The sequence below is a fragment of the Chiloscyllium punctatum genome, chromosome 27, assembly GCF_047496795.1.
Source record: "Chiloscyllium punctatum isolate Juve2018m chromosome 27, sChiPun1.3, whole genome shotgun sequence".
In the NCBI taxonomy this organism is placed as follows: Eukaryota; Metazoa; Chordata; class Chondrichthyes; order Orectolobiformes; family Hemiscylliidae; genus Chiloscyllium; species Chiloscyllium punctatum.
In genome coordinates, this window is record NC_092765.1 from 49,399,579 (window position 1) to 49,412,473 (window position 12,895).

Sequence of the window (12,895 nt, forward strand, 5' to 3'; positions counted from 1 at the left end):
AGGGACTGTAATTGTGTAATTTGCGCTAAAATGAACAATTCTCTCTTTCTAGGGGCCTCCAGGTCAGCGAGGGTATGCTGGACCCCCAGGGCCTCCTGTAAGTATTGTTTTAACCTGCTCAGCCTAGACAAGTATAGCTCTTTTCAAAAACAAGCCAATAGAATGTCATTGTTCCTCTAGAGAACATGTTCTCTGTCCAGTCAGTGGGACAAATCATGAAGAAGTATATGGACCATAAATATTGCCTGTACAGGGCTTCCCTGCTCCTCTGTCATGTACAATTCACTGAGTCATATCAAAGTAAATAAGAAGGGGCTACTTTTATTGGCACTATGGTTATTAAACAGGGGAAACAGGTTTTAGAGATTTGACAATTGAATCACAGTGGAACAGAGCATTTTCTCCCTCACAATGAGTTGTTGACCTCAAGAATGTACCACCTGTAACTCCAGGTGAAGACTAGATCAAATAAGAGCTCACAGGAGGAAGGTGAAGGTTGGGGTCAGTGCACAGCAGCCCAGGAATTGACCAGGGGTTAGTGTTAGGCTGTGAACGCAATGGGGACACATGGTGGTGTGGGATGGAAAATCTTTGGACAACACAGTGACTCAGTGATTAGCAGTGCTGCCTCACAGCTCCAGAGACCCGGGTTCTATTCTATCCTCAGGCGACTGTCTGTGTGGAGTTTGCACATTCTCCCTGTGTCTGCGTGGGTTTCATCTGGGTGCTCCAGTTTCCTCCTACAATCCAAAGACGTGCAGTTTAAGTGAATTGGCCATGCTAAATTGCCCATAGTGTTTCAAGGATGTATAGGTTAGGTGTATTAGTCAGGGATAAATGTAAAGTAGTAGGGTAGGGGAATGGGTCTGGGTCTTTGGAAGGTCAGTGTGACTTTTTGGGCCTGTTGGCTTGTTTCCACACTGTAGGGATTCTATGAGTCAGCCAGAGAGTTCCTCGTAAGGCCTGGAGTGGCTGCTGGCCCACAAACCTTGACAGCCTGGACCTCTTCAGGCCCACAAGCCCCTATCTGACAACTTTGACCGAGGTAATCGGGTGAGAAGCCATCGTTCCTCTGCTCAGGCCTCAGGCTGAAATACCACATCAGGGGCCGATGATGCCAGTCTGGGACATGTGTTCCACTTGGCATTGATTGGGTCATGAGGGGGGAGGCAGGGACACTGACCATGTTCAACCATACCCCAATATTGTTCTACATGGCACAGAGTGGGCAGAACAAATTATAATCATAGCCAATGAGTCTTGGTGACATTAGGGAAGAATAGCCAAAAAGCTTAGACACTTATGTGCCTGTGAATATAATAACTGTATATAATCATTACCTTTAAGAAATGTTTGTTGGATTCTTCAACGCCGTCATATCCACATCCAATTTCTCAAATTACACAGGGTAACTTAAACATTGCCACATCAGATAAAATACCCGGCTGAAGACTAAACCCACATCTGAGTGAATTAGCTTTGCTTCTGAGCTCAGAAGTGCAAGCTGGCCACTTCTGCAGAGTGTTGTTGAACCTGTAAGTGTCAGCACCATTACAGGAGAGAGGAGAACGTGGGAAGACACACTCGGGGAAAGGTCACAGGTGAACAGAAGAAATTTGTTGTCATATACAATTGTGTCGCAGCAGTCACAAGTGTCAATGCTCAGGAGATAACAAACTCATAATTCCTTACTCTTTACTTAATGCCTTTGAAGATTTAGCTTTTGTCCTCCTCCACTTTCTGATGGGATTTTTCACTAACCGAAGATGCCTCTTCCTGTAGGGCCCTCCTGGATTTCCTGGTGGTCCCGGAACCTCAGGTTTGCCTGTAAGTACCTCATGGACAAAATGTCCATTTCATTTTGATGTGGGACTCTTGGGGAGAGAATATGCCCAAATCAGGGGGATGAAGCTTGCAACAGGGTCTTACAAATGATGACCTCACCTGATGACCCATGCAGCCCAGGGATATGTCACAAATTAACAAGCCATCTTTACACAAGTCTCTGTGTTCTGGGTAGGGATATAGGCCAGGATCTGGATCTTCCTGGTGTCATTGAAACCAAGCATTCTGACCCAGGGGAATGGTTCCTCTGCTGATACACCTCGAAGATTAATTGTGTCCAGATTGAGAAGGACTGTTTGGACTTTTGCTGGGGCACATTCAAAGATCCCTGGGTCAGAATGTCCAGCTTGAAATCCCACCTTCCCTAGAGGTGTATCTTAATGTAGATTAAAGAAAAAAAAACTGAAAGAAATGCCCGTGCTGGAAAGCAGAAGCAAAAACAGAAATTGCTGGAAAAACTCAGCAGGTCTGGCAGCACCTGTGGAGAGAAAGCAAAGTTAATGTTTCTGGTCCAGTGACTCTGCTTCAGAACACTTATAAGTAGCAAATGATACTAGATTAGATACAAATAAATAAAGCCACTATGTTAAATATAAACCTCAGAGACTTTCAAAGATGTTTGCGCCACAGTGGTAGTGCCCATACCTCTGAACCAGAAGCTCCATATTCAACCTGCCTTGGAGGTGAACCCTCAGCAGAGTCAGAATATTGTGGAGTCAAACTTAGAAACCTCAGCACAGAATAAAGCCTGGCACTACTGTGCCATGCTAAGGGAGTGCTGCACTGTCAAAGATCCCACCTTTCACAGGGAACATTAAAACTGAGCTCATAAATAGGCCCTGAGGTAGGCGTAAAATAATTCACTGCTTCCCTTGAAGGAAAGAGGGAAAGTTCTCCTAGAGTCGTGCCCCAATGTTAACACTCAACTTGAATACATTTATTGACACTGATGATGAATTGTAGAGTTGGGAGCTGGACAGTTATGGGGTAGATTTTAATACACTCACTGTGGTGAATTTGGTGGTTCTAATCAGACAGAAAGCTGGCAGATGGAGACCCCAACCTGAACCCTAACCCTAACACTAACCTCTGCCCTGAATAAGTCAATGGCAAGAAGCCCATGAACTTCCTCTTGCCCTAAATTAAGGGATTTTAAGGGGGCAATTCTGTCTTTGCTCTTGACTCCCTGCCCTCAAGAGGCCTACCCCTCACTCCTGCACTTCCCATCATTATTGACCTGTGGTCAGAGTCCATCAGTGACCCTGGGGCTCAGAGTGGATCCATTACGAACAGCAGCCACCCAGTTGCAGGTACTGCCAAACCATGCACAGCTGCTGCCATCTGGGGGTGGTAACACTCAGTAGATGTCACCCCTCTCCATCCCATCCCCCACCCATGGATTGTTAATCATAGAGGAAAACACATCACTGCCAATTAATTGCAGCCAGTGAGACCTCTGTCACTTTATGATATCTAACTTTTTAACTAAATCTGATTAAAACTATGATGTGGAGGTGCCAGTGTTGGACTGCGGTGGACAAGGTTAAAAATCACACAACACCAGGTTATAGCCCAGCAGGTTTAGTGGGAAGTAGCGTCATGACACAATGCTCTTGTGCTATAAATTCTGTCTTATGTTGTTGCCCCACTAGCTACCTGAAGAAGGAGCAACGTTCCGAAAGCTAATACTTCCAAATAAACCGGTTGGATTATAACCTGGTGTGTGTGACTTTGAACTGTGATCAAAACTAGATATCTAGTCGTTCTTCTTCAACAACTGAATGTAAGCAGCTTAGCAATAATCCTTTATCACAGGAGATTCAGTAATTGTCCCCACAGGAGATTCAGATCCAGTGACTTATCATAGAAACAGAGCTGCAAAGCCCTCACTATTTGATTACAGGTTCTACATCATGTATCCACCGTTCACTTTAATGTTCTTCCCAGCTGCACAGGTCCATGTACAGCAGCAAACTTCAGGAAATAGATACCAATGCCACAGTTGTCATGCTGACTCTGAATACCATGTATAGCACATCAAATATGTACAAACTGCAGCTTAGAGAGAAGTTTGGTCTTAGTTACTTGCTCATTAGCATATTCCCTCTTACAGTGGTTCCTCTGCTGTCTTCTACCCTATCCTGTCATGTCTCCCGTTCTCTCCCCTCCACTCTTTCCCTCTCCTGATTTACCCTGCTGTACCCTGTTCTGTCTGACATGCTCTCCCTTCACTTTGTCTCACTCCCATCCCCTCTCCTCTTTACTATCTCTTCTCCCTTCCTCTCCCCACTTCTAATCCACCCCTCCCCTGCTTGGTCCAATTTACCAATGTACCTGACGAGCTGCTGAAGGCAGGTACAAAAAGGAAGGGTATAGAGGAGACCAAACAGGAAGATGAGGGTAAAGCGGATGATGTGATGTACGTAAATTTCAGTAAGGTGTTTGATAAGGTTCCCCATGGTAGGCTATTGCAGAAAATACAGAGACATGGGATTGAGGGTGATTCAGCAGATTGGATCAGAAGTTGGCTAGCTGAAAGAAAACAGAGGGTGGTGGTTGATGGGAAATGTTCATACCAGAGTTCAGTTACTAGTGGTGTACCATAAGGATCTGTTTTGGGGTCACTGCTGTTTGTCACTTTTATGAATGATCTGGATGACGGTGCAGAAGAATGGGTTAGTAAATTTGCAGATGACACAAAGGTCGATAAAGTTAAGGATAGTGACAAATGATGTTGCAGACGGACATAGGTAAGTTGTAGAGCTGGGCTGAGAGGTGGCAAATGGAGTTTAAAAGTGGAAAAGTGTGAGATGATTGACTTTGGAAGGAGCAACAGGAACGCAGAGTACTGGTAAGATTATTGGTAGTGTAGATGAGCAGAGAGATCTCGGTGTCCAATGTGTGGATCCCTGAAAGTTGCCACCCAGGTTGATAGGGTTGTTAAGAAGGCACACGGTGTGTTAACTTTTATCGGTAGAGGGATTGAGTTTCGGAACCATGAGGTTATGCTGCAGCTGTACAAAACTCTGGTGCGACCACACTTGGAGTATTACGTGCAGTTCTGGTCACCGCATAACAGGAAGGATGTGGAAGCTTTGGAAACGGTTCAGAGATTTACCAGGATGTTGCCTGGTATGGAGGGAAGGTCTTAGGAGGAAAGGCTGAAGGACTTGAGGCTGTTTTCGTTAGAGAGAAGAAGGTCGAGAGGTGACTTAATTGAGACACACAGGATTTTGGGCAGCACGGTGGCTCAGTGGTTAGCACTGCTGGCTCACAGCGCCAGGGACCTGGATTCAACTCCAGCCTTGGGGGACTGTCTGTGTGGAGTTTGCACATTCTCCCCGTGTCTGCATGGGTTTCCCCCAGGTGCTCTGGTTTCTTCCCACAATCCAAAGATATGCATGTCAGATTAATTAGCCATGCTAAATTGTCCATAGTGTTCAGGGATATGTAGGTTAGGTGCATTAGTCAGGTGTAAATATAGGGTAGGGGAGTGAGTCTGTGTGGTTGACTCATCAGAGAGTCGGTGTAGACCTGTTGGGTCAAATGGCCTGTTTCCACACTGTAGGCAATCTAATCATAATCAGAGGGTTCAAAAGGAGTGGATAGTGAGAGCCTTTTTCCTCACATGGTGATTCCTAGCACGAGAGGGCATAGCTTTAAATTGAGGGGTGATAGATATAGGACAGATGTCAGAGGTAGTTTCCTTACTCAGACAGTAGCAGGGGAGTGGAATGCTCTGCCTGCAATAGTAGTAGATTCTTTAAGGGCATTTAGATGGTCATTGGATAAACATATGGATGACAATACAATAGTGTAGGTTAGATGGGCTTCAGATTGGTTTCACAGGTCGGTACAACAGTGAAGGCCGAACGGCCTGTACTGTGCTGTGATGTAATGTTCTATGTTGACCTACTTTGATGTAATTGGTAACCCTGGGAACACCTCAAAATGATGTATAGCCAGTGAAGTGGTTGTCTTGTATGGCTATTGTTGTAATATCTGAAACACACTAGCAAATTTATACACACCAAGCTCCCAAAAAACAGCAAGTGATAAGGAGCAGATAATGTATCTTGGACAAATATTGGCCAGGACACTAATCCCTCCTTCCCCCCCACCAACCCCCCCCCCCCCCCCTCCTTCAAATAACATCAAGTGACCTTTTATACCCACATGAGGGGTTCAGTAGGGTCAGTGTTTAAGGTGTTCTCCATAAATTAGCACAGCCAGCTTCAGTGTGTCTTTCTGCGCCCAGTGGGACTTGAACCTCTGGCTCACTGTAGCTGCTGTAGGGGTTATGATGTAGATTTACAAAGGAGATGTGAGAAAATAAATCCCAGGGATGAATGCTGTATCAGTTTCCCTTCAGTTCAGAGGAGAGGTCACACTGAGCCAGAGTCAGGGTAAGACCACAGAAGCAGGGGTAGAATCCCTTCATTTAGCAGCCAAGCGATCTGTCGCCTCTCTGTCACACTATCTTTAATGTTCTCTCAGTGACAGGGCAGCAGTTAAACACAACATTTAGTGGAATATACCTGTACGCAGATTAAACATTGAGAAACCTACTGGAAGAACAGCAGAGAATTTCATCCAACATCAGATTCTCACTCAGACAAAAGTCATTGTTGAAAGGAGTTAATGATTTTCCTGTTTTAAGAAAATGTTGTTCATCAACAGGGTCTTCAAGGAGAGCGAGGTGCACCTGGGTTAACTGGACAGAAAGGAGAACAGGTGAGTTCAGTCCTTCGGGGCTCTGATTCTATAACTAACTGCCCTTTGCAGTGGTGGCATTAACATCAATAATGTAACCACACAGCTGAAGATTCATGCTGGTGGAAGTGGACGGGGGGTGGGGGATGCGGTTTGGTAATGGAAAGAGATTAAAAAAAAAACTGCAGATGCTGGAATCCAAAGTAGACAGGCAGGAGGCTGGAGGAACACAGCAAGCCAGGCAGCATCAGGAGGTGGGAACATCGACATTCAGGTGTAAACCTCCTTCAGATGGAAAAGCATTGACTTGAGGAGCTGGGTATGGCATTGCAATGGGGGCTTAGCATCAGGAGTGCAATGCCTGCATGCTATATTCTACAGAGGTATCAAGTTCCTTTCTTTTATCATTGATTAACATTACTTTTGCGGGCTCTCCCAGATACCAGCGGCATATCACCTAGATCCCTGTGCAAACCAGTTGGGATGTTGCTATCTCAATGCACAACCAGTACAGCCACTAGGAGCAGAGTGTGGGGAAGGGAACTGCTTGCCACCTCAGAACATTCCACTATGTTTTCATCTGATGACATTGCCATCATATTGGAAAGAAATGTCTGAGGGGGGGAGGGACAGAATACAGGACCTGCACTTCAGTTCCAAACTTTCTCAATTTGACAGTACCATCTTGGTGGAAAGTGCCTCCTTTAGGTGCAATTTTCATTCCTAGGAGATGGGAGAGGAATGGAATCAAGCTCATAATCCCCACGAGCAGGTCGGAGGCAGCTGGGTGTCTTGTCAACCTGCTCAAAAGGCCCACCTCAGTTCTCTGGGACTTCATCCCAGCTGGATGGTTATATTTCAGGTCGTAAAACCTTTACCCCTCCCATGCCCTTCCATGCAACTTCCACAGTGGCAATGTAATGGCAACTCCTGCCCAGTCACACCCAGTGGCCCCTCATATACTCCATGCCAACTCATGCCTTTTCCATGCCCATCCATCCTGGACACACTATGCACTGAACCAAGGAACCCTGTAATAACAACGCAAATGAGAAGTTGCTTCAAAAAGACCCCATTTGTAAATTCTTGAAGAAAAGAACTGATGCTTTTATAAATCTATGGAAGTCTTAATCAGATAGACCGTTGAAGTTTCAGTAGCAAACACAGAACATTTGTGCAGAGGAAGGAGATAGCCTTGTGGTAATGTTGCTGGACTAGTAATCCAAAGACTGAGGTAATGTTGGCCAATAGTAATTAATTAAAATTCTATAGATGACCATTGAACTATTGTCAACTGTTGTAAAAGTTGAATAATGCCCTTTAGGGAAGGAAGTCTGCTGCTGTTACCTGGTGACATGACTCCAGACCACTCAAGTGCCAAGTGAAATTGCCTAGCATTACCAGGCTAGGAATAGATATTCAGTGCTGACTCATCCAATGATGCCCACATCCCATGAATGAATTGAAAAACAATTTTAACTCTGCAGTCCTGCCATATCCAGTCATGAATGGTGGCAGATAATTAAAAAGCTCACTGGAGAAGGAGGCTCCATAAATATCACCATCCTCAATAATGGGGAGTGGAGCACAGCACATTAATGCAAATGATAAGACATTTGTAACAATTATAGCCAGAAGTGTCCTCCTACAAAGGTCCCCGGCATTACAGATACCAGTCTTCAGCCCATGAAACAGCTGAAAGCACTGGATACTGCAAAGGCAATTGGCCCTAGTAGAATTCCAGCAATTATACTGGAGACTTGTGCTCCAGAACTTGCCACTCCTCTAGCCAAGCTCTTCTAGTACAACTACAACACTAGCATCTACCCAACAATTTGGAAAATTGCCCAGGTATGTCCTGTACACAAAAAGCAGGACAAATCCAACCTAGCGACCCCGTTAGTCTACTCTTGATGATCAGTAAAATGGTGGAAGGTATCACCAACCATGCTCCCAAGCAGCACCTGCTCAGTGACACCCAGTTTGGGTCTCGCCAGGACCAGTTAGCTCCTGACCTTGTTCCAGCCTTGCTTCAAACATGGACAAAAGTTACGAGCTGGAGAGGTGAGGTGGAAATGACTGCCCTTGACATCAAGGCCACACTTGACTGAGTGTAGCATCAAGTCGCCTGACCAAAACTGGAATCAGTGGGTTTAAGGGGATCAACCTCTGCTAGTTGGTATCAGACCTGGCACAAAGGAAGATGGTCGTGGTTGCTGGAGGTCAGTCTTCTCAGCTCCAGGACATCTCTGCAGAAATTCCTCAAGGTGCTGTCCTAAAGCAAACCATCTTCATCAGTGACCTTCCCTCTGTCATAAGGTCAGAGATGGGAATGTTGCACAATGTTCAGCACCATTCACTGCTCCTCAGATGCAGAAACAATTCGGGCCCAATTGCAGCTAGAACTGGCCGATGTTGAGGTTTGGGCTGATAAGCAGCAAGTAAAATACAAATCACACACCATCTCCATTAAAAAAGAATCTAACCAATTTCTCTTGAAATTTATTGGATTGTAGGATTTTGACAGTGACAGTGAAGGAATGGCAATATATGGTTCCAGTTAAGGATGGGTTCCCGTGGTAACCAGAAGAGACAGATTTTAGATGATTGGTAAAAGAATCAGAGGTAACCTGAAGCTAAATTTGTGTGCTCTCTGAATTGTTATGATAGGGAGTGCACTATCTGAATGACTGAGAGAAGCAGATTCTGTAGTCATCTTTTAGAAGGGAATTGGATAAAACACTTGAGGGGAGTCATTAGCAGGACAATGAAAAAATGACAGAGAAGTAGGATTAATTGTTCCAATCGATGAGCTTAATATTCTCATGCTTCATCAGCAAAACTTGTCCTGCCCACTGATTGATGATGAGACAAACCACAGAGCTCCTCAAGCGGCTACTCCCTCTGTTTCCTGGGTCGCGTTACCACAACAAGGCTCTCATGGGTAACCAGCAGCTGCTGTCCAATCTGTAGCATCACCTCATTCACAGTGTTTATAGAGAAGCCTTGTGTTTATTTGTTGTATTCCTTCACTGTCACTGAACATCCTTCATCAGTGTCCTTTAAAGGTTGCTTTGTGAAGTTAGACCCATCACAGCCAGCTGGAGTAACCATGTTCTGTTGTCTTTGTCTCCTAGGGTCCTATAGGCCCTGCCGGATACCCTGGGTCATCAGGAATGCCTGGTCTCTCGGTATGTCTCGTGAGGAGCATCTGAAATGTATAAAGTAACTGGGTTTCAGTCTAGGATAGATTGGGACACAGTGAGACTCTTGAAGTAGGTCACGGGTGCACTAAGCTCTGTATACAACTCAGACAATGCTTCAAATAGTAGAATGTCCTGCTGCAGAGAACATGAACCATCTTAAGCCAGACTTTCATCCAATTGGGCTCAGGTGCCCTAGCTCAAAACTGTAGGTATGAACATAATAGGAAGGTGTGATCAGGAATGGCCTGTAACACCCTTCTGTATTGTGTACAGTTCTGGTCACCACACTGCCAGAAGGATGTTGATGCTCTGAAGAGGGTACAGGAAAGGTTTACCAGGATGTTGTTTGCTATGGGGGATTTTAGCTATGAAGGAAGATTGGCTAGACTGGTTTGTTTTCACTCGAATGCAGGAGGTTGAGGGGTGACCTCATAAAAGTTTATAAGATTGCGAATGGCATGGGTAGAGTGGAAAGTATGAAGCTTTTTCCCAAGGTGGAGGGGTCAATTGCTAGGGGACACAGGTTCAAGGTGCGAGGGGGAAAGTTTAAAAGAGATGTGCAAGGCAAGTTTTTCACACACAGGGTGGTGAGAGCCGGGAACGTGCTGCCAGAGGAGGGGGTGGAAGCAGGCACAACAGCAGCATTCAAGAAGCACCTACACGAGTCCATGAATAGGAAGGGAATAGAGGGATATGAATCCTGTAAGTGAAGGCAGTGTTAGTATGGAAGGGCAAAATGTGGCAGCGCAGGCTTGGAGGGCTGAAGGGCCTGTTCCTGTGCTGTATTATTTGTTCTCCCAAATGGCTTGTAACATCCACTGGCGTTTGGTCACATGTCAACAACAGATCATTGGGTCGGATTTTGACAGCGGCGGACATTTCTGAAACTACCTGGAGGGAAGGAGGGTTTTCACTTGGCGTGCTCCGTGAGATTGAGTGCTGCTGCTGATACATGGAAACTGTTTCCTGCCTGGACTTTGTTGGACAGAGCTATTTTTCAGCCGCTGTTCAAGTTTCATTCAGACCACCCCATATCCCATAGGATCAAGTCAACAAATACAGCAAGACATTAGCTATAAATCAATATTAAACTTTATAATAAAGACCATACATTGGACTGGTAATGGTGAAAGATGGTGTTTCCAAGTGTTTGCTTACCTACATCAGGGATTGCCTTATATTGATAGAACAGCATAAAAGGAACTTTACTCTGTAACTAATCCCACACAGATCGGTCCTGGGCATGTTTGATGGGGACAGTGTATAAGGAACTTCAATTTCAGTTTAACAAAATAGAGAGAGAGCTTTAGTTTAACAATGCAAAAGGTGCTTGACTCTTATCTGACCCCCTGTAGTCCCTTTGCTGGAAGTCATTGATAGGGCAGTGCAGGTGAAGTTTTACTTTCAGTTTAAAGAGTAGAGGGAGCTGTACTAACCTTGTACAGAATCTGTTCTGGAAGGGTTTAATGGGGCCAATCTAGAGGCAGCTTTAATCTGTATGTAACCCCGTGCTGCCCCTGACCTGTGAGTGTTTGATGGGGACAATGTAGAAGCAGCTTTACTCTGTATCTAACCCCATATTGTCCCTGACATTGGAGTATTGATCGGGACAGATTTGAGGCGGCTTTACTTTGAATTCGGAGGAGTAGAGGGAGCATTAGCCTGCGTAACCTCAGCTTTATGATTGGAGAAAGGGAAATAGTGCGGCAGTGCTATTGCGTTTTAAGGCTGATAGTGTTAAGTCACATTTGCTAGAAGCTAAGGAAAGATTGAGGGAAGACATGGAGTCATATCTATATATGGCTTAAATGATGAACAATGTCACTGATTGGATTATGGTCAGGTGCCTCATGTGAGAAAAGGAAGAGTTAGAAGAGGACTGAAAAGATACAAGGTTTTCTCAATAGCTAATCAGCTGTTGTCCAATACTGAGAACATTTGTACATTGTGCAACAATTTGTTCTGTAATCATTAAAATGGCTGATGGTTATATTATCAAACTGATGTCACGCTCACACTCTCTTGACAATGACAATATGAGCTTTGGGGATTGTGGTTGCCAAGTAGCTATAGATCTTACGTGATAATGTCAAGATGTCTTTGTGTTGCATGGTCAATCAGTTTATGGAGTAAACTTCGCTCATTCCTGAATACTGCCATGTGAAAGATACCCCCATACACACATTCCTGACTTTCTTTCAGGGCCTTAAAGGAGAGCGGGGCTATTCGGGTCCTCCTGGAGAGAAAGGCGAGTCGGTAAGACCAAAATTAGAAATATGGACCAACAATCTGTGGCAGCCGACTCTGTTCCCACAGCATTTCTTGAACTAAATGTGTTTTAAACTGTGTTTCTCATTCTGTCACATATTCCTCTCAGACATTCTTTTTGTTTCTCTCTCTCTGCCTCGTATTTTGTTTTCGAAGATGCAGAGGAAAGATATCTTCTCCTACTGGAAGTGAAAAAGGAACATAGGGGTTTCTGGTCAGGTTGCTTAATGCTTGCTATGAGTAGCAGGATAATGTACAGAGAATGCTTGACCCTATGCAACTTCATGATTGCAACCTCTTGGGGAAAAAGTGGTAATTGGTCAAGACAGGCAGTGTTTCTGGTTAGCCAAGTCAGGATCTTATTTAAGAATGCAGCAACTGGACTCTCAGTGTAAATGGACCAATAGCTAACCTGACACCATCTTACAGGCCTGACCAACCTGTTTAAGCAACGTGGTGCGTTCATATCTTCCCAACGCAGGATCCAACCTATTTGGCCCCTGGTATGAGAATGTTTCATGCTGAATACTGTGGTGAAATGGTGGTGAAACAGAAACATCATTCAACTAGTAATCCAGATACTCCGGCTAATGCTGAGGGGACTGGGGTTCAAATCCCACCGGGAAACTCAAATTCATAATAAATCTGGACTCCCAAAGCTCGTTTTGGTCATTGTGACAACATCTACCGTCATTTGTTTCAAAAACATGTCTGGTTCTCTAATGTCCTTCAGGGAGGGAAATCTGACATTTCTACCCGACCTACTATCCATGTAACTCCAGGCCCACAACATTGTGATTGGCTCTGAATGGCCCTCTGGAAGGACTAGTAAATCAAGGACAATAAGGGAATGGATAACAGAT

General features: G+C 44.8%; 1 protein-coding gene across 2 annotated transcripts in view; it reads left to right on the forward strand.

The window, feature by feature from the left end:
- col16a1 (collagen, type XVI, alpha 1) overlaps positions 1–12,895 on the forward strand; it is a 367,062-nt gene that overhangs the window by 283,435 nt on the left and 70,732 nt on the right. For both annotated transcript variants that reach the window (XM_072548617.1, XM_072548616.1), the window contains exons 47-51: positions 53–97; positions 1,783–1,827; positions 6,526–6,579; positions 9,696–9,749; positions 11,967–12,020. In XM_072548617.1, the coding sequence (XP_072404718.1) occupies positions 53–97; positions 1,783–1,827; positions 6,526–6,579; positions 9,696–9,749; positions 11,967–12,020 (252 nt within the window). The remainder of the gene's footprint in view (positions 1–52; positions 98–1,782; positions 1,828–6,525; positions 6,580–9,695; positions 9,750–11,966; positions 12,021–12,895) is intronic.